This window comes from Eriocheir sinensis, chromosome 18 (assembly GCF_024679095.1).
Source record: "Eriocheir sinensis breed Jianghai 21 chromosome 18, ASM2467909v1, whole genome shotgun sequence".
NCBI lineage: Eukaryota > Metazoa > Arthropoda > Malacostraca > Decapoda > Varunidae > Eriocheir > Eriocheir sinensis.
In genome coordinates this window covers 11,903,591-11,925,778 of record NC_066526.1, presented here as the reverse complement: position 1 = coordinate 11,925,778, position 22,188 = coordinate 11,903,591, and the positions used below count along the sequence as shown (strand labels likewise).

The window sequence follows — 22,188 nt, the reverse complement described above, 5'->3', positions numbered from 1 at the left end:
CTGTCTGTCAGTCTCTCTTTCTATATTTCTATCTATCTTTATCAGTTTATCAGTTTCCATAACTCTACCCGCTCTTCTCTTCTCCTTCTACTCCTGATTCTCCTCTCCCTTCCTTGTTCCCTTTCTTCCTTCCTCCCTTTCCCCTCTCTATTCCCTCCCTTCCCGCTTTCTCCTCGCCTATTCCTTCTGTCCTCCCTTTCCCATTCTCTTCTCTTCACTCCCTTATACCTCTCCCGTCTCCTATTCCCTTCCTTTCCTCTTTCCTCTCACTTAATTCCCCCCTCCTACCTTTCCCTTCTTCTATTCCCTTCCCTGTTTCCTCCCCCGCTCCCTTCCCTTCGTTCACCCTCACACGTGACCCGTCATGGCTGCCCAACACTCGCCTTCACCAATTCCGTCAAGCGTTATTGGTCTGCCTCTCAGCGCGTTGTTCGGCTCCCGGTCCCAGAGTCGCTCATCCTTTACGCTCTTTGATCCTCACGAATTCCTGGCTAAAGGTTGGTTGCGAGATGAAAACTTTGGTGATGGTAAATATTAGGAAGAAATGGTCAGAAAACCCTTGATTCCTTGTTGAATAGAAATGGGAAACTCAAATATTTTTCCTTTTCTCTTATAGCTCATGAAGTAAACTACAACTCACGAATTCCTGGCTAAAGGTTGGTTACGAGATGAAAACGTTGGCGATGGTAAATAAATGGAATAGATGGTCAGAAAACCCTTGATTCCTTGTTGAAAAGAAATGGGAAACTCAAATATTTTTCCTTATTCTGATATAGCTAATGAAGTAAACGAATTCCTGGCTAAAGGTTGGTTGCGAGATGAAAACGTTGGCGATGGTAAATATAAGGAAAAGATGCTGGTCAGAAAACCCTTGATTCCTTGTTGAAGAGAGATGGGAAACTCAAATATTCTTCCTTATTTTGATATAGCTAATGAAGTAAACGAATTCCTGGCTAAAGGTTGGTTGCGAGATGAAAACGTTGGCGATGGTAAATATAAGGAAAAGATGCTGGCCAGAAAACCCTTGATTCCTTGTTGAAATGAAATGGTAATGGTAAAATATGATAAAAAATGTTAAAATGGTTAAAACAATGGTATGGGAGGCGGTGGCCGAGCGGTCAGCGTGTGGGCGTGGTGCGCCGTGACTATCTTTCTATTACTCTGACAATCTATGACCATGCAACTACCACCATCGGCAAACACTCTGACAGACACACATAAGTTACATTAATGAACTAGGGAACGCCTAAACGAACAAACAATAAAACAAAAAAGAGAAACCGTCCACTAATTCAATCCCACAGCAAAGCCTCGCACTCTTAGGCCGTCGGGTCCAGGCTGGAAACCACTTACCGGCCGAGGCGCTGCGGGGCGGGACAAGCTGATCAGATACTCATTATAACTTTAGCCATTACTGCCCGTACGTTAAAGTGGCCTGTGCAGACTTTATTTTGCGTGGGATATTATCGCCTCATGACTCCCGCTTGATCTTGTCTACGAGGAGGAGGAGGAGGAGGAGGAGGAGGGAGAGGACGAAGCGGAGGGTGAGACGGGAGAAGACAGAAAATGCGAGAAAACAAAGATGAAAGAGGAGAATGAAGAATAGGAGGACGAAGACAAGGTGCATGAGAAAATAAAGAAGCAGTAAGAGAAGAATGAGGAATAGGAGAGAGGAGATGTAGAAGATAAGATAATGAGGTGAGAGGAGGAGGAGAAGAAAGAGGAGGAGAAGAAGGAGACCGAATAGAAAGAAGAGGAGAACGAAGAAAAGAAACATTGACCACAGTAGGAGCAAGAGAACAAAACAAAAAAGGCGTAGTAGTAGTAGTAGTAGTAGTAGTAGTAGTAGTAAGAATAAAACGACGAGAATGATGATGATGATGAGGAGGAGGAAGACAACCAAGTAGAAAAATATACATAACCGCAGTAAAACCACACACACACAAAAAGCAATCTACAACGTCAGGGCTAAGACATACACACCCAGGAGTGCAATAGTAATTTCCACCACGTAAGTAAAGAGCAGCAACAAAAACGTCCCACAGCAGTACTAACAGAAACGAGCGGGGGGCCAAAAAGAGTAGAATTCCATGTCGCTGTCGTAGAAAGAAGAAGCGAGTCGCGTACCCTTTATAGAATAGACGAAACCCGTTGCTTCATGGGTCAGAAAACTTTACTCCCCTGCAAATCACCTCCTCCCTTCTCGCGGGTAAAACGGATTTCGCGTTCCGTGCACAGGGGATCGAGGCGGAGGGCAGGAGGGACGCCGAAACTGTGGACCTGATCTGGTGACAACGTGCTGAAAAGAGGAGGACGAAGAGGATGAGGACCACCGTTGCCAGATTATCGTACTCAGAGCATAGTATTTACCGGATTCTGACGCCTAACTATTGCCAAGAGACATCATGATCTAACTCTTTAAACGATAACTATAAATGAGTTTCGTTATTGGAGCCCAGAAGACAGTTTTTGGGGTAGGAAGTCGGGAAATATAAGCGGCTGAGTACGACAATCTGGCAACGTTGATGAGGACGAGGAGAAATGAAAAGTACAGTAGCGGGAAGAAGCAGAGATAGAGAACGAATATGTTGCAGTTATGTCGAAGGCGATGAAAAGAAGTCGAAGAGGAAGATATATAAGCATTGAGGAGGAGGCAGAGACGGGAAACGAATGTGTTGCAGGGATGTCCAAAACGCGAGGCACCAACAGACGAAGAGGAAGATGAAGAGGAATCGACATGTAGGAGGAGGACAAGTAGGAAATAAAAAAAAGGAAAGTAGAGGAAAAAAGTAAAGGCACAGAACTAATAAGATACAGTAATGTTGAAAACGAGAAGACACAGCAGGCAAAAAGAGGAAGAGGAAGAGAAATCAACATTGAAAAGTGAAATTAAAAAAGCAAGATGATCGCACTACATAAAAACGCGAAGCAGCAGCAGCAGATGAAGAGGAAAAGGAAGAGAAATGAGCAAAGAAAACTGAAATGATAAAAAAAAAACTTATACAACTCACCGCAGAAAAATCACGAGGACATATTGAAGACTCCTCCATCGACTTTTTGACACACACACACACACACACACACACACACACACACACACATACACACACACACACTTAATTAAGGACGCAACAGCAAGAAGCGATTGAGAAACGACCCGCGCCACAGCCTGCTTATATGACCCTTCGAAGAATCACCCCTGACACAACCCCTACCTCTGCCACTTCCACACACTCCCTACTTGCTCTATCCACCCTCAACCTAGCTCCACATCACCCCTGACTCCCTCAACAACCCATCCCCGTCTCCAGCCACCCCGGATGCCTAAGAACCACCCCATATATTCCCCCAGATCCCTCCCTCCTCCTAGTCATACCCCGACCACCTTCGCTCTCTCCCACTGCCTTCGAGCTCCCCCCAGCCTCCTCCCTTCCAGCGTCTTCACACACCGAGGGAAAAGTTGTCTAAGGTGCCATATAGCAGCGTGATGGCACCGCCGGGTACATCTAATGGCACTCGGCGTCGACATAGCTCAGCATATCAGGTACAATGGCCCGTCCCACGCCTGGCAGACAGCGCGCAGCCTCACAGAGAAAGGGAAAAAAGGGAGTGAAGAAGAGAATGGAAAATGAGTTGGAGAGGCTGGAAAAAACTGAAGGGGTAGGATCAGGCTGCGTCGCATGATAAAACCGGCTCAAAAAAGGGAGACAGACGAGCGGGAAGGCTGCGTAGGTTCAATCGGGGAAGATGGATGAGGTGGGATCAGCGGCAGCCCCGGACTCACGAGGAAACACTCTCAGAAAAAAGAAGGGAAGAGGGAAGGCCGAATGCATGGGATAAGGAGTGGAAGGGAAAGTAAACGAATGAAGGGAACAGGCGGGAGCTGAGGAGGTGGTGTGGGGGGGATTTGAGTTAGTGCCAGTACCATACTCTTGAAGGAAAGGGCTGAGGAGGTGTTCTGTTATATAAGAGAGAAGGTTGAATGCATAGGTTAGAAGGAAAGGGAAAGAATGAAAGAACAGTGGATGGTAGGGGGCGGTGGGGAGTCGAGAGGGGGAGGTTAGTGCTTTTCCCAAACTCATGAAGAAAGGGGCTCAGGAGGTGTTTTGTTATATAAGAGAAAAGGTTGAATGCGTAGGTAGGAAAGGAAGGGAAAGAATGAAGGGAAGGAGCGGGGCAGGCGGTGGGTGTCGATGGGGGCGGAGCAACGTTGCCATATTGTCGTCCTCAGCCTCTTATATTTACCGACTTCCGGCCCAAAAACTGTCTCCTGGGCCCCAATAACAAGATTCATTTATATTTATCATTAAAATAGTGAATTCCTGATGTTTCTTGGCAATGGTTAGGCGTCAGAAACCGGTAAATACTATGCTCTGAGTACGATAATCTGGCAACGGTGGGGTGGAGCGCTTTTCCCAAACTCATGAGAAAGCGTGCCCGGGAGGTCTTTCATTAAGGGGCCTCGTTGCTCCCTCATGGCGCTCCTCCTCCCTGTCTCTACAACGAAAAGTTCCGAAATAGGGAAAACTTTGGAGATTAACATGTCCCCCGCCCCCCTTACCCCTCTCCGTGTGGCTACGTTTTCTTTTTCTTTTAATTTTTTTTCTTCTTTTCTCTCCCGCTTCTCTGGTTCCAAATATTTCTCCTCCAGTACAGCGTCAAATTTAGCAGTTTTTTTTACCGCTTTTTAATAACTTTTTTAGGTTATTTGTTAAAGTTCGCGACGTGTTTTTTATGCGTCCATGCAGCTTCCCAGTCTAATTTGGGCAGTCTTTTTTTTTTTTACTCCTCATTCTTTTTTTCCAGAATTTGTCGGTTCAATTTTAGGATTTTTCATGGCAATCCTTTCCATATAGGTCCACGGCTTTAAATATTTTTCTCTATCTATTTTTTATCTTTATTTATCTTTCTCTTCCTAATTTACAAGCATACTCACTCTTACACACACACTCACACGCACGCACACACACACACACACACACACACACACACGCACACACACACACACACACACACACGCAAACATACATTTTTGCAGCCATATTCAAGAGATTTTTTCCTAACTCGAGATCTGAAACTAAGCCAAAAAATACGAACTGTGAAATGACTGATAATTAATTAAGGTTTGCTATTCATTCAACAATATTCCAACTATTACTACTACTACCACCACAACTACAAATACTACAACTTCTTTATCGTGAAAACTCTAACCCATTCTGACTCTCGGTTTCGGAATTTTTTTACCCTACAGTATTTGCAGGAGCAGCGCCAGCGTGACTTTTTTCCCCTCTTTTATTTGCCCTTGAGCCGCCTCCTGTCCTGTAAAAAAAATAGTCGGTCGAAGTTTTGGGGTTTTGACTCGGGGTTTAGGACAGAATGCCTTCCTGACGTCACACAGCCATACTGGGAATCGAACCCCTCTCCCGGCTCGTCACTCTCAAGGCATGATGCTCTGCTCCTCTCGGCCACCGTGCCCAAGATCTGAGGTACTATTACAACTACCGTGATAATATATATTGGTAGTGGTTGAGTGAATGGAGAGAATTATATCCTTTTGCTGTTGTTATTTATGATGTCTTACGTTTAATATTTAGGAAAAGAAGATAATAGATAAGGTGAATAACGGGAGAAATAACAACTTCAGAGAAACCGAAAGAAAGTAAGTTACAAAAATCAAGGAACCGTGAAAATGCCTAAGAGAGTGACAGAAAGGGAAACGAAGGACAAATGAGGATTGAAAGAAGAGAATAGATAAGGTGAATAACAAGAGAAATAATAACTTTAGGGAAACCGAAAAAAAAAAATACGTAACCAAAACCAGGAAACCGTGGAAATGGCTAAAAAAGTGACAGGAAACGAAAACGAAGGAAAAATGAGGAACGAAAGAAGAGAATAAATAAGGTGAATAACAAAAGAAATAGTATCTTTAGGGAAACCGAAAGAAAGTACGCAACCAAAATCAGGAAACCGTGAAAATGGCCTAAAAAGAGTGACAGGAAACGAAAACGAAGGAAAAGTGAGGAATAAAAGAGGATAATATATAAGGTAAATAACAAGAGAAATAATAACTTAAGGGAAACCGAAAAAAAATATACGTAACCAAAACCAGGAAACCGTGAAAATTGACTAAAAAAGTGACAGGAAACGAAAAGGAAAAAAAATGAGGAATGAGGAAAGAAAACAGACAGAAAATGATGAGGTGTTGGTAAGAAATTAGTGAAGAAACGAAAGGAAATGGAGGAGCACGTAGAAGTGGGTACGAAGGAACAAAAAGATGAGCGAAGCGAGGTAAATTGAAGGGAAGGGAAGGAGGATTATGTAAAGCAGCAAGAAGAGAGACGAGAAGAAGTTGAATAATGGCCGGTGGGTTTCGCGGGACAGGGAATATCTATGAAAGAACAGGCGACGTGTGTGTGCGTGTGTGTGTGTGTGTGTGTGTGTGTGTGTGTGTTTAACTATTGGTGATACAGTGGTAATAAGCTACGTTTGTGTGACCTAAACTTTTCTCGTCACACACACACACACACACACACACACACACACACACACACACACACACACTCACCAACACCCCACATTCCCAAAACACATATTCACAAACACAGACACATACACTATTACATACACGCAAATACCACCCCCTCCCCCCATTCACGTCACCAACCCCAAACACATTGACACAAACACACACGCACACACATTTACACTCACACAACCTCCCCCTTCCCCTATACACACAATCAAAGTTCTTATACTAACATAACATATGCCTCCCCTCTATTCTGTACAACAAGCTCGGCAGACAATGGCAGACCAGGAAGCTCCACGCGCCGACCCGCCAGACAGAGACAAGGACACGGGCGGCGCTGCTTCGGGCGGTGGCAGCGACGCACGACTCGTCCCGTAATTTAAGGCCGGAATATGAAACAGGTGCTTAGAGGGCGCGGCTGTGAAATACGCGGCGCACAACTTTGCCTCATTTGGCCCGGGAAGGCGGGACAACGGAGCGTCTTTTCAGGGCTATATTCTTAAACACTTCCTCGCCCAAGCACAAATATTTAACATGCCTTTCGTAGGAGTTGTGGATATTGTCATGGGTAGTTTTATAACCCTGGTGGTAGTTTGACAAGGCTTCTGCACCATAACCGTAAAAAAACACTCAATAGAAGGCCTTCAACCTCTTTCTTGGCCTGTAGAGATGAATGATATGAGAGCTAGAATCATCTATTAATCCTGACCATTATCAAAACCATCACGACTCGAACGAACGAGAAGTAAACATTTCGCCTTTTCTTCTCTCTTCCTGGAATGTGTTGAAGCGGCCATCATCAGCAACAATGTGGATTTTACGGGCAAGCTGCTTTATGAGGACATTTTCCTCCGAAACTGTATAACGACTTGCTGTATTTGCATTAAGATGTTTGTGTTTTCAATTCCTGTATTCAGCCATTCTTGTATAAATTAATCTGAAATGTAGATACAAGTAGTGGTACATTTGTTTTTAAGGGACATTTACTTTCTGAAATGTATTACGACTTGCTGTATTTTCCATGAGATGTGTCTTTTCAATCTATTTACACAACCATTCTTTCATAAATTAATCCAAAATGTAGTTACAAGAAGTGGATAATTAGGTTTCATGAGGACATTATAAATACATTTTTTTTTTTTTTACGTCGCGGCCTATTGCGCCGGTAGGCTTGTTCCCGGTGGATCCTGATGGTCGGTCCAAGGCTTCTTTCCGGTGGGTCCTGATGGTCGGCCCAGCCCGTTCTGGCGCAGGCCAGACGATTCCTTCATAAATTACTCTAAAATATACCTACAAGAAACGGTGAGGTTGGAACATGTCTGAATTTACCGAGCCTTGAATTTCCCAAACTCCTTAAATATTTTCCGTCGGAGAGTAAACACACGGGATTAGTGAGGCATTAAAGAATTTACGGATGGCGTTGGGCGATCTAATATCGTTAAACTTGGCCACAGCATTTATTAATAAGAGAAAATCTGCCTCACCTGCTCCTCGCCAAGCCTCAGAACCCTCAACAATTTTTCCATATGCTAAAACACACAGGCCAGTCACGAATCCTTAAACACGCAAAGAGAAAGCTAGTATCCTGTCTATCAGCATTGTATATTAGGCACTTAAGGATAGCATTTATAATAGGCAGTAAGATGTAGGGTGTGGAAGTATAGTTCTCAGTTACTCTTATACACTGTCAATATGATACATACACTTGTCACTATCTGTTTTACATGTTACCTTTTAGTCATGCTTTACATATACCCGGCACGTTAGATAATCGAAAAAAACATGAATCATAATAGCCTTTCCTGCAGACCAAAGAATCATCAAGTCGTGGTAATAGTTTTGTCTACAGGAAAGGAAGCAGCTCAAGGGTAAAAATTAATGTAAACTCTAAAGCCCCGTTAGGCACTGTTCCTTACGTTAGTTTAAGCATATAGCCGTCAGTGCGGGTGCTCGAGGCTTCCCACGCACACCTCACAGCTCGGCATAATTAACGTCAGTCTTTAGCCCCAAGTGACGGTAATGGTGACGGCCGGTGGCAGGTAAAGCACACACAGGTGAGAACAAACTGACGCGAATTGCATCATCAACTTTACCTGCCTGCACAAGCACACATACACACACACACACACACACACACACACACACACACAAGCACACACAAACACTTACATAAATAAATGGAAGTCAAACAATGCAACACAAATGACAAAAGGAATACATATATAAATAGTTTTCCAAGGAATAACGTGCACATCAACTTTTCGATATTAAGTTTAAAAAAATATCAGAGGTGAAGGAATTTCATAAAAGGACAAGAGAAAAGAAATACTACAGGGTGAAAAAAATAAAGAAAAACAAATTATATATATATAAAAAAAAACAAATACATACAACCTTCAGATTAATCGTCATTCCTCGCCAATTTTCCACACACTCCGCCAAAAATATATAAAAAAAACAATATATATCTTTTTTAGGAGTGGTGCTGTATACGAGAGCATGGCGCGGGCTTCCATATTTCACGCTCCTACTATTCCGGGGAAACTTTTTTATGCTTTTTTACAGCTGAGAGAGCAAGACTGCGCGCACAAACACAAGCCCTGACGGAAACTCTAGCCAACGAGTGTGAGGACCGGCGGAGGACGAGAAGAAACAGAGCCCGCCATGAGAGAAGCGATGCGGCGTGTGAGGAGCAACGGGGGACAAGGGGGAGAAGGAAAATAAGCTGTAGAAAAGTAACGGAGGACGAGCAGAAGAAGAAACACTGGTCGTCAAGAGAGGAACGAGGAGGCGTGTAGGGGAGCAGAGGAGGAGGAGGTCAAGAAACAGAGGCCTTCATGAGGAGAAATGTAGCGTGAGGACCAACGGAGGATGAGGAGGAGAAGAAAAACATGCCTTGGAGAAGCAGCGGAGGACGAGAAGGACAAGAAACACAGGCTTTTATGAGAGGAACGAAGTGGCGAGATGAACAACAGAGGATGAGGAGGAGAAGAAAAACATGCCTTGGAGAAGCAGCGGAGGACGAGAAGGACAAGAAACACAGGCTTTTATGAGATGAACGAAGTGGCGAGATGAACAACAGAGGATGAAGAGTAGAAGAAACGGTGGCCGGCAAGAGAGGAGCGATGTGGCAAGAGGAACAACAAAGGATGAGGAGAAGAAACAGGTCGTCATAAGAGGAGCGATGCAACGTGTGTGTGTTTACCTGAACCGCCCACTCAAAGCCCAATTACCGTCGCTACACCTTAGTTACCTGAGACACGTTACGCCTACCTGCTAATATAAACACACTCACATACACAAACACACATACACTCATACACGTACATACATACATACATACAAACACTTACAAACACTCCATCCTTAGTTAATTGGTCATCAACACGCAAATTACAGAATGCAGATAATAATAAAAAATAAAGACTTTGTTGATTGGATAAAGGATGTATATAGTAGGTCTCTCTCTCTCTCTCTCTCTCTCTCTCTTCTAAATATTGATGACAAACGAAAGGTGAGGGAAAATATTTGTCTCGTTTGTTTGTTTGTTTGTTTGTTTGTTTGTTTGTGTGTGTGTGTGTGTGTGTGTGTGTGTGTGTGTGTGTGTGTGTGTGTGTGTGTGTGTGTGTGTGTGTGTGTGTGTGTGTGTGTGTGTGTGTGTGTGTGTGTGTGTGTGTGTGTGTGTGTGTGTGTGTGTGTGTGTGTGTGTGTGTGTGTGTGTGTGTGTGTGTGTGTGTGTGTGTGTGTGTGTGTGTGTGTGTGTGTGTGTGTGTGTGTGTGTGTGTGTGTGTGTGTGTGTGTGTGTGTGTGTGTGTGTGTGTGTGTGTGTGTGTGTGTGTGTGTGTGCGCGCGCGCGCTTGCCTGCAGTTAACTGTGTGGGTGTCAGACAGAAGATTTAAAGGCCATGCAAAATTTCAGTTTCTAAAAGGAGGAGGAGAACGAGGAGGAAGAGGAGGAGGAGGAGGAGGAGAGGGACGAGGACGGAGAAGAGGGCGGGGACGAAGACGGGAAACAAGTGAATGAAAAAGGAGGAGGAAAGCGAAAAGGAGAAGATAAGAGAAAAAAAAAGAAACGAACAGGAAAAATGCCAGAACAGAAGGAAAAAAAAACATGAGTATTAATATCAACGAAAACACTCATATATTAGGAACATGAAAAGGGAGAGAAGGAGGGAAAGAAGAAGGAGAAGAGAGAGAAGAAGGAGGGAGAGAAGAAGGAGGAAGAAGAAGTAGGGAGAGAAGGAAGGAGAAGAGGAGGAGGTAGGGATTTGGAGGGAGAGAAGGAGGGAAAGAAGGAGGAGGAGAGAGAGAAGAAGGAGGAAAAAGAAGTAGGGAGAAGAGGAGGAGGTAGGGATTTGGAGGGAGAAAAGGAGGGAAAGAAGAAGGAGGAGGGAGAGAAGAATGAGGGAGAGAACAAGGAGGTAAGAAATAGATGACACACACACACACACACACACACACACACACACACACACACACACACACACACACACACACACACACACACACACACACACACACACACACACACACATACCTCTCAAGACCCCAAACCACCAGGAGCCATCAGTAGAAAAAGCTCAGCCTCACTCCGGTCCCAACGCCTATTCTAATTTTATCGTTCAAGGGACACGAGGCTCCATTCAGACGACCCTTTGGTGCGGAACGACGTGGTGTCAGCGTGCACTTATCATGGCCTTGGCCGAGGAAAAGTAGAGAGAAGAGGAGATGGAGGAGGAATAAGGATAAGGTGATGGGTAGAAGAGGAAAGTTTCGTTTAGCCGGCGCAACATCTGTGGTCATATGCCGGGGATGGGTAGAAGTCTGAGGGCGAGCAACGAGGACAATGATAATGAAGGTGAGGAAGTGTAGAAGGATCGGTAGACGCAGATGATGAAATGAAAAGGGTGAGGAAAAGAATAAAATAATGTTTCAAGGATGTAGACAAGAAAGAATGGTAAGGTGTAAGGAACAAAACGACAACAAGGTCAATAGTTCAAGAAGAGGGTAAGAAAAAGAACAGAGAAAAGGAATAATGTAAAGATCAAAGAGAGGAGGAAAAGAAAAGTAAGCCCAGGGGTGAAAAGTCAATAGTCAATAAAGGCGGCAGGGAAGGAAGAGGAGCAAGAAGAAAATAAGAAAAAGAAATAACACTAAGACGAAGAGAAGGAAATAGAGAAAGGCAACCAGGTGGAGAAGAACCATTATTTAAGAAAAGGGACAAGGGAGAGAAAAATAAAAAGGGACAACCCCAAAAAAAACAAGGAAGAAAAGAAAAAGGCAAGGTGACCAGGGAGAGGTGAAAAGTAGGACGGCGCCGCAGTGAGCCGGGGAGGGGAGGGAAAAATGGATAAGTAAAGAGACCACGGACAACACATGACCGCCGTAAACTCCCGCCATTCCAACAAATGGCGGGAGTTGAGTGAAAAATTACTTGTGGTGAAATTTTCCTTTACTATCCATGATAGTCGGAGGGCGATAGATAAATAGATAGATAGATAGATAGATAGATAAAGGAAGAGAGATACAGTCCTATAGCTTTACTTTCTTGTCCATCTAAAGCTTTTGAATCAATCCTTAACCGGAAGATTCAAAAGCACCTTTCCACTTCTGACCTTCTATCTGATCGCCAGTATGGGTTCCGCAAGGGGCGTTCTACTGGTGATCTCCTAGCCTTCTTAACTGACTCTTGGTCATCCTCTCTTAGCCGTTTCGGTGAAACCTTTGCTATTACGCTGGACATATCAAAAGTTTTTGATAGGGTCTGGCACAAATCTTTGCTTTCCAAACTACCCTCCTAAGGTTTCTATCCTTCTCTCTGTACCTTTATCTCCAGTTTCCTTTCTGACCGTTCTATTTCTGCTGTGGCAAACGGTCACTGTTCTTCCCCTAAACCTATTAATAGTGGTGTCCCACAGGGTTCTGTCCTATCTCCCACTCTCTTTCTGTTGTTCATTGATGATCTACTTTCCAAAACGAACTGTCCTATCCATTCCTACGCCGATGATTCCACTCTGCATTACTCAACTTCTTTTAATAGAAGACCCACCCTACAGGAACTTAACGACTCAAGGCTGGAGGCTGCAGAACGCTTAGCCTCAGACCTTACTATTATTTCCGATTGGGGCAAGAGGAACACAGTTTCTCCACTTATCCACTCGACACAATCTTCCAAACAACTATCCCCTAATCTTTGACAACACCCAGCTATCACTTTCCTCAACACTAAACATCCTCGGTCTATCCTTAACTCAAAATCTAAACTGGAAACTTCATATTTCATCTCTTACTAAATCAGCTTCCTCGAGGCTGGGCGTTCTGTACCGTCTCCGCCAGTTCTTCTACCCCGCACAATTGCTGTCCATTTACAGGAGCCTTGTCCGCCCTCGTATGGAGTATGCATCTTATGTGTGGAGGGGCTCCACTCACACAGCTCTCCTTGACAGAGTGGAATCAAAGGCTCTTCGTCTCATCAGCTCTTCTCCTCATACTGACAGTCTTCTACCTCTCAAATTCCGCCGCCATGTTGCCTCTCTTTCTATCTTCTATCGATATTTTCATGCTGACTGCTCTTCTGAACTTGCTAACTGCATGACTCCCCTACTCCCGCGGCCCCGCTGCACAAGAGTTTCTACTCATGCTCATCCCAATACTGTCCAAACCCCTTATGCAAAAGTTAACCAGCATCTTCGCTCTTTCATCCCTCACGCTGGTAAACTCTGGAACAATCTTCCTTCATCTGTATTTCCTCCTGCCTATGACTTGAACTCTTTCAAGAGGAGGGTATCAGGACACCTCTCCTCCCGAAATTGACCTCTGATTTTGAACACTCCTCTAACCTCTGTTCTGGAGCAGTAAGTAGCGGGCCTTTTTTATTTTTTCATTATGCCCTTGAACCGTCTCCGTAACTGTAAAAAAAAAAAAAAAAAGACCGACAAGGAAAGAAAACAAACTAACGCTGCCTTTTCACCAACACATAGATAGATAGATAGACAGATAGATAGAGAGAAAGAGAGAGATGAAGAGACAGACAGACCAGCAAAACAAACAAACACTCAAAACGAACACTAGGTACCTTTTACACACACACACACACACACACACACACACACACACACAACCGGAGCATTCGAAAACAACAACAAAAAAATTATAAACAAACAAAACAACAACCACAGGGAGACGGGCGAGGCGGCGCGGGACAGGTGAGACAGAAGCCAGGTATTCCACAACCAATTTAACACTCACCTGGCCCTTCCCCCATCCCCTCCCCCTCCCCCCCTCCACACCCGGGTAACGATGATTTGCCAGGCTTGCACAGAGCTGGAAAACTGGCAACATGAAGCGCTCGCCCAGTGTTGCAGCGGCGATATACGCGACACACAAATTTGTTTTCGGAAATATTTAGTCGCAATGGCAATAGAATAACAGCACCAGGGAAAGTATTTAGACGCTATAGCAATGAAAAACAGCATCCAAGGAAATGATTTAGACGCAATAGCAATAGAATAACAGCACCAGGGAAAGTATTTAGACGCTATAGCAATGAAAAACAGCATCCAGGGAAATGATTTAGACGCAATAACAATAGAAAACAGCACTAGGGAAAGTATCTAGACGTATTAGCGATATAAAATCAGCATCGAGGAAAATACTTAGTGCCGAAATTAATATAGAAGTCAACATGGATATATTTCACACCTTATCTAAAGGGTAAAGGTCAACAGCGGATACAAAAAGGGAATATAGACTTTCTTATGTAGACTATGTGCGTATTTTCTTCCGGCAACATAGTACCTAGTCTTCAAAACTATATAAATACGTTAAAGAGAACAACAACAAAAAATATATACAACAGATTCAAACCTTACAAAACAAACCCTACATAAATAGCTCTCCGATGCCAATCACGACCAAAAGGGAAACGGAAACAAACATAACGGTAACGCAAGCTTTCAAAAAACAAACAAAAATAAACCCCAACCATATATAGTTTCCCTCGCACGCCGCCTCTCTCCAGTTCTGTCTGGCGCGGGGAAACACGCTATCGCCGGCCGTAGCGCGCCAGACACCCCCGACCCTTCGCTGGCTGGTTCGTGCCGCGTGTAAATCTGAAAGACAAACCCGACCCAGTGCAGGTAAAACATAAACATGAGCCTCGCTGTGACTCGTGATCCTCCCTCTGGCAACGGTAAGGGTGGGACAGGACGAAAGGACGAGAAATGGATGGAAGCGGGGATCAACGAGGGGATACCAGGGGAGAGGGAGGGATAGATGGAATGATATGGTGAGGGATGGGAGCGAACGCGAGGATGAGTAGTGGAGAGGAAGGAGAGGGAGAGAGAAGGAGAGGGAATCAGATAGGGGAAAGATACGGTGAGGGAAGGGAAGGAAGGAAGGGAAAGGACGATAAGTGAAGGGCGGTATAAGTGAAAGGGGATCTACGGAGAGAGAGGGAGAAGGAGGGAGAGAACGCATGGACGATGTGAAGGGAGAAGGGAAGAAGGGGGATGAGGGAATGATGGAGAAGGAGAGAGGGAAGAAGGAGAGGGAAGTTTAGAGGTGAGAGAGGGAGAAGTGAAGGGAGGGAAAGGAGGCATGGACGAGAAGTGGATGGAGAAGGAATTGAGATAAAGGGGGAGAAGGAGAGATGGGAAAGGAGTGAGAAAAGGAGTGACTAACAAAGGAAAAAATAGATAAAAAGAGTGAGAGAAGGGCAAAAGAAGAACTAATAAGAGAGGCTAAAAAAAAAAAAAAAGAAAGGCACACTGAGAAAAAGGAAATATTAAAACGATTGAAAACTGGAAGTGCTGAACGGAAGACAGACAAACAAGATTAGATGGAAGAAAAGTGAGATTGAAGTAAATTTCCTCGCTCGCCGGCCCTCGCTCTCACATCCTCTCCCAGTCACTTCAATTCCATCCTCAGAAAGGCACTCTTAAAAATTCTTCAGGTGTTGAGAGCGATCCCAACGTGTCCTCTTCGTCCTCTTCACTTGTCTCCTCTTTCTTTCCTCCTCTTGCCTCTTCCTTCTTCCTTACGCCCATTTTCCCCCTCACGCCCACCAATCACACTCGCCTCTGGTCCCTCCGGAGTCTTTTACTAGAATTAGATTTCCAGACGAGCCAAAAATCGTGAAATCAAGTCCCAAGGGTGATAAAGCAACCCTCAAAGCAGTAGGGGTGAGTGGGTACAGGTGTGTGTGTGTGTGTGTGTGTGTGTGTGTGTGTGTGTGTGTGTGTGTGTGTGTGTGTGTGTGTGTGTGTGTGTTACTTTCCCTGGCACCGTTATCGTTGTCCGGACACTCTTAAAACGTAAACCAGCGTCAGTTTATTTTAATACAGAGTGCGAGTGTCATATCTCCAGCAGTGACAGAAACATATACGTACAATTCCGTGTGTCATTTAATATATTAAGTAGTATCCTAAAAGGAACAAGAGGAGACCACTGTAATCTCTCTAAACAATTCTATCACACTTCCCTAAAGCAACACTATAACCTTACTAAATAACTCCAAAGCAATACTCCTCGACATCCAGTTAAATTACAATCCCATGTAAGTCATCAGTTAATGTTTGCTCAATCCTTGAAATCACCCGTAGCAAAGAGGCTTAATTTATACACGGGCTTGAAACAACTAAATCTACAGAGGTAAAATGTTAGCACGTCAGCACAAACTGCGCCTCCAGTGTCATGCATCACGTTAATGGCGCACAGGAGTCCCGGGAAAAACAGCAAGAAAATGTATGATGAAAAATTGAATATGCATGCAATGGAAGTTATGTAAACGGCGGCTTGGAACAGAGCTTGCAGTCACGAACGAACATAAGGACGGTTGTCTAAGCTTAGTGTGAAAGTAAACAGATTAAGTAAGCAAGAAAATGTATTGAAAGAGAAAACACAACAGTCGGCAAAACAGGACCACCACCACGACCACCACCACCACCACTACAACACAAACACCAACAGGAACTCAACACACACCCGCTACACACATCAGTAACGCCATCAACGCTCCCAATGAAACATGCTCCAGCCTGACATAATTAACACGATAAATACGGCGTGCCACCTTCCCTACAGTGCCAACGCCGCCATCTGCGCCAACAAAGGGCTGCCTCGAGGCACTCTAACACACCTGTGCCGCGCCGCCAGCTGCCGCGCGCCGCGAGTGCCTGAGGAAGCCAACGGACGCCACGGCAGGCACGGACGAAAAGGAGATTACCGAGCACGGAAGATAAATGGAGGAAGTAAAAGGAGATTAGGTGAATGAAGGTGAGAAAGAATGGAGAAGGATTCGGGTAGGAGAGGAGGAACTCAAGTCACTTAAAAGGAAGAATTATGGTGCAAAATGTATAGTATAGGTAGAAAAAGGTGAGTTAAAAGGTGGTTAGGTGAGTGAAGTTGAGAAAGGATGGAGGAGGAGGATTCGGGTAAGAGAGGAGGAACTCAAGTCACTGCCAGAGGAAAATTATGGTTGAAAATGTAGAGTGCAGGTGCAAAATAGAGAATAGGTACAAAATATGAGTTAAAGGAAGATAAAATGAATGAAAATGAGAAAATAATGAGAAAGGCGATTCAGATAAGAGAGGAAGAACTCAAGTCACTGACAGAGGAAACTTATGGTTGAAAATGTAGAGTAAAGGTGCAAAATCGAGAATAGGTACAAAATATGAGTTAAAAGAAGATAAAAATGAATGAAAATGAGAAAAGATGGAGAAAGAGGATTCGAATAAGAGAGGAGGAACTCGAGTCACTTACAACGAAGATTAATGGTTGAAAATGCTGGTTTTAGAGTTAAAAGTTAAAGCTAAAAGGTGAGTTAAATCGAGTTAAAGGGAGAATAAGTGACTGGAGGCAAGACAAGATGGAGAAAAAGGACTCGGATAAGAGAGGACGAACTCAAGTCTGTCACAGGGAAAAGTTATGTTTGAAAATATATAGTGAGCGAGGTGATTTAATTTACAGAGAATACATACTGTAATACTTACTGTTCAAAATCAAATAAAACAAACGGCTCTATTAAAAGACACGTTACTCCATTAAAATTACAAAACATTACTAACTTCCAAGAAATAAAAAATGTCGATACCTATTTTTAATAAGGAAAAAAAAAAAGATTAATCTGATGTATTGAAAGACACTTCACGCAATAAGAACATCAGAGCATTAATAACTTCTTTTAGGAAATATAAAACAATAGTGATATCTTTACGTATTAAAAAAGTAAATATAAAAAGAAGTCAGTGTAATTAGAGCAAGATGCTGATAATATTGGATAGAAAATAAAGTGAGGAACCAGATATCACAAAAATCACAAACTATCAGAAAAAATCACAAAAAAATAAAAATAAAATCATAATAATCAGAAAGACACCAAGAAAATTAATAAAAAATAAAAGTAATGAAAAAACCCTCAAAAATCACAAAAAAATCACAAAATATCACGATATTATCATAAAAAAAAATCAATAGCTAGAATCAGAAAAAAAGCCAAAAAATATTCACCCGGAAAAAAACAGAGGAAATAATCTCGCAAAAAAAAAAAAAAAAAAAAATCAATATGATCAAAACTAAACACCAAAAAATATTAACCAACAAAAAAAGAGGAAAAAAATCACAAAAAAGCATTAAAAAATCAATATCACCAGAAAAAAGACAAAAAAATATTACCAGAAAAAAAGAGGAAAAAAATATCAAAAAAACATTAAAATATCAATATCATCAGAAAAATATTACCAGAAAAAAAAACATGAGGAGCAAAATATCTCCCCCAAAATTTCCTCCAAAGACAGGCTCCTAAAAGCCGAATCGAATTAAAAGAAACTCCATACAAATAAACTTTTCTGATTCTCTCGCTCCCTTTTCTTACTCTTTCTTTCCTCGGCTTCCCTTCTTACCAAATTCTCGACTCCCATGAGATTTTACTTCAAGACTTTTACCTCTGTCTCTGCCTCTGTGTCTCTCTCTCTCTCTCTCTCTCTCTCTCTCTCTCTCTCTCTCTCTCTCTCTGGTGTGAATTTCTTCCTAATGCCTTCACTTATTTTTTTCATTCGGCGTCTATCTAAGTCGGTCTGTCAGTCTGTCTTTATCTCTATCTGTCTGTGCGTCTGTCTGTCTGTTCGCTTCTGTGCAGTTTCCTCTCTCTCTCTCTCTCTCTCTCTCTCTCTCTCTCTCTCTCTCTCTCTCTCTCTCTCTCTCTCTCTCTCTGTCTCTCGAATCCTATGCCTCGAGTCAATCTTTAATCTTGTAATTAAACTTTTGTCTCCTTCCCCTCCTCGACGCGTCTCGCCCCTCCCCTTTTGTCTGTCACCTGAGGGAGGACGGACGAGACATGGCCTGAAGAGATGCAGCAGGAGGAGTGGGAGGAGGAAGAGGAGGAGGAGGAGGAGGAGGAGGAGGAGGAGGAGGAGGAGCAGGAGGAAGATATGGAGGTTGAGAAAGGAGTAAGATGTGGAGATGAGTAAACCGAGAGAGCAAAAATGACATGGAGAGAGAGAAATGAAATGAAAAACACGTGCAGAAAAACAGAAGACATAAAAGATAAGATAAGAGGATAACAGAGAAGAAAAAGAAGGTGAGGACAGTAACATAAAAGAAGAAAAGGACTAGGACAAGAAAGACGAAAAGGGAGAAAGGGGGAGAAGGCGACGGAGGAAAATAAGGAAGAGAAAAGAGGAAAACGACCATGATGACAGTAACGAAAAGGAGAACAAGGACAAGAAAGATGATAAAGGAGGAAAAAGGAGGTGGAGGAGGAGGAAAAATAACGGAGAAAAAAAGAAAAAAAAACATGAAGACAGAAACGAAAAGGAGAACAAGAACAAGAAAGACGATAAAGGAGGAAGGAGGTGGAGGAGAAGAGAAAAATAATGTAGGAAGTTGAAGATAAATAATACAACACTCCTCCTTTCAATGTCTAACACACCAATTCTGTCGACACGGTTTGCATATCATTAACATTAGAACGGAAACGCTACTGATGTTTGTTTATCCTTCTTTTCGGACAATACAACGCCTCGTACCTTCCCTTTAATACATCATGAATATTACGGCATTATATAACCTTCTCTCTTTCTATCTATCTATCGCTATCTGTCTGTCTATCTATCTATTTCTCTGTTTATTCATTTCTCTATTTCTTTTGCTTTTTAACCCGTTCCAGGATTTCTTATTAAACATATTTTTTTACTTAATATACTCAATTACCTCTTACACAACCTCTCACTTCCTATCTATGTTTCTATCTACCTATTTCTCTGTTTATTCGTCTCTTTCTCTCTCTTTGTCCATCTTGTTTCACGCCCTCCACCATTCCTAACTAAACAGATTCTTCTACTTAATATACTCAATAACCTCAAACTCACTTAACTCTTACAAAACCTCACTCTCTTTCTGTCTGTATATCTATTTCTCTCTGTTTACTTAGTTCTCTCTGTCCCTCTCCGTTTCATCGCTCCCAATTCCTAACTAAACAGATTCTTCTACTTAATATACTCAATAACCTCAAACTCGCTTAACTCTTATAAAACCTCACTCTCTTTCTGTCTGTATATCTATTTCTCTCTCTTTACTTAGCTCTCTCTGTCTCTCTCAGTTTCATCGCTCCCAATTCCTAACTAAACAGATTCTTCTATTTAATATACTCAATAACCTCAAACTCGCTTAACTCTTATAAAATCTCATTCTCTTTCTGTCTGTATATCTATTTCTCTCTCTTTACTTAGCTCTCTCAGTTTCATCGCTCCCAATTCCTAACTAAACAGATTTTTCCACTTCGAACCTCAAGTTACCTCGTCTCCTTCTTTTACCTCCTTTCCTTAATCCTCTCCACCTTGACTTTCCTTCCTTCCAATCCGTGACTCCTGCCGCTTCTTGCCTCTGTTCCTCCTTCACTCTCTCTCCCTTTCTCCCTCACTCACTCTCTCTGCTCTTTCACAAATTGCTCCCCTCATCCTTCCCTCGTTCCCGCCATTCCTCTCTCTCTCTCTCTCTCTCTCTCTCTCTCTCTCTCTCTCTCTCTCTCTCTCTCTCTCTCTCTCTCTCTCTTCTCTCTCTTCTCTCTCTTCTCTCTCAGGACAACACCATTCGAGCGAACGAGTGACCATTGCCCCGCTGTTCCTCCTTATTTTCTTCTCTCTCGTCCATTCCCTTCTCCCTCTCTCTTTCTTTTCTTCTTCTTTTTTTCTTTTCTTTCATCCACTTTCCTTGATTCTAATGGTTCTACGTTTTCTTTGTTTTAGGTTTCGGTGATGTCTTTGTTTTTCTTCTCCTGAGTTAGTATTCTTTTATTTATCATTCATTTTCATTAATTTTATTTATATCATTAATTATTTTTCGTTATTATTCTCCTTTTCTTCTTCAGCTTCTTCGCTCTTCTTCCTCTTCTTCTTTAGCTTCTTTGTTTTCATCTTTTCCACTCTTCTTCAGCTTTGTATTCTTCTCCTTTTTTCTGATCCACCTTCTTCGTATTCTCCTCCTCCTCCTCCTTCCCCTCTTCCTCCTCCTCCTCCTTCTCCTCCTTCTCCTCCTCCTCCTTTTCCTCCTCCTCCTCACTGCCCAGAAGCCACAAACGTCGAGCCGAAGACAGTCACCAACCCACACCACCTCCGGCTTGATCGCCCTTCCCCTCCATTGGTTTGACTCGCTCCTGAGAAAAAGGACACACACACACAGAGACGCCCCCCTCTCCCTCTCTCTCTCTCTCTCTCTCTCTCTCTCTCTCTCTCTCTCTCTCTCTCTCATTTTATTTCTTCACTTTCCCAACTATTGCTTTCACGTCTCTAATTTTAAATGTTTTCCTGCGTGAGTGTTTTTTGAAACTGACTTAATCTTTTTGTTTTTTTATTTTGGTAAACATTAAAGTAAAACCCTTCGCTTTGTCATGTTTAAATTAATAACTCTAAAACAACTTATGTAGAGAGAGAGAGAGAGAGAGCGAGAGAGAGAGAGAGAGAGAGAGAGCGAGAGAGTCAACATTATTCTCAATACTTTCAAAAAAATTCAACCCGACACGAGCAATTAAACTTATCAGACAGCATTAACACACATTTCCACGGAAACTAGTGCAAAAGATAATTACAACACATATGAACCGTTCTCTCTCTCTCTCTCTCTCTCTCTCTCTCTCTCTCTCTCTCTCTCTCTCTCTCTTTTTCATTTCTTTCTCTCTTTATTTATTTTTCTTTCTTTTTCTCTCTCTCTCTCTCTCTCTCTCTCTCTCTCTCTCTCTCTCTCTCTCTCTCTCTCTCTCTCTCTCAAAATATAAATGTACCTGAAACACAAACCGAATGTCTAAGTCTTGCTCTTCCCTGCCTGAGTTGCTCCGGGGCGGCGTGGGTGTTGGGTCCATGGGTGTAACTATGTCATGAAACGTTGAAAGTGTTGCATGATTACTAACAATGAAAAGCAAATATACTATGGAAGAGAAAGCGTATAATAAACATCGGACCCTCGCCCCCCGCCCCCATACCCACATACAGCCACTCACACCCCACACACACTCACGCCAACGCACGAATATTGGGGTGAGCGAGTGGCGTTACAGCCTCGGGTGGTCTAGCCAGAATGTAGTTCAGAGCGTAGGGCAACAGCGCTAGGCGTCAGGAAGCCGGGTGCTGTAGTTTCTTTGGATATATTCGGCTGAGTTTTCCTTGG

General features: G+C 43.0%; 1 protein-coding gene across 1 annotated transcript in view; it reads left to right on the top strand.

Moving 5' to 3' along the window:
- Positions 1 to 364: 364 nt before the first annotated feature.
- The window catches only part of LOC127000176 (DNA-directed RNA polymerase II subunit RPB1-like), a 39,426-nt gene continuing 17,602 nt past the window's right edge, over positions 365 to 22,188 (top strand). Inside the window, exon 1 of the mRNA XM_050863568.1 lies at positions 365 to 497. Coding sequence (XP_050719525.1) covers positions 365 to 497 — 133 coding nt within the window. The remainder of the gene's footprint in view (positions 498 to 22,188) is intronic.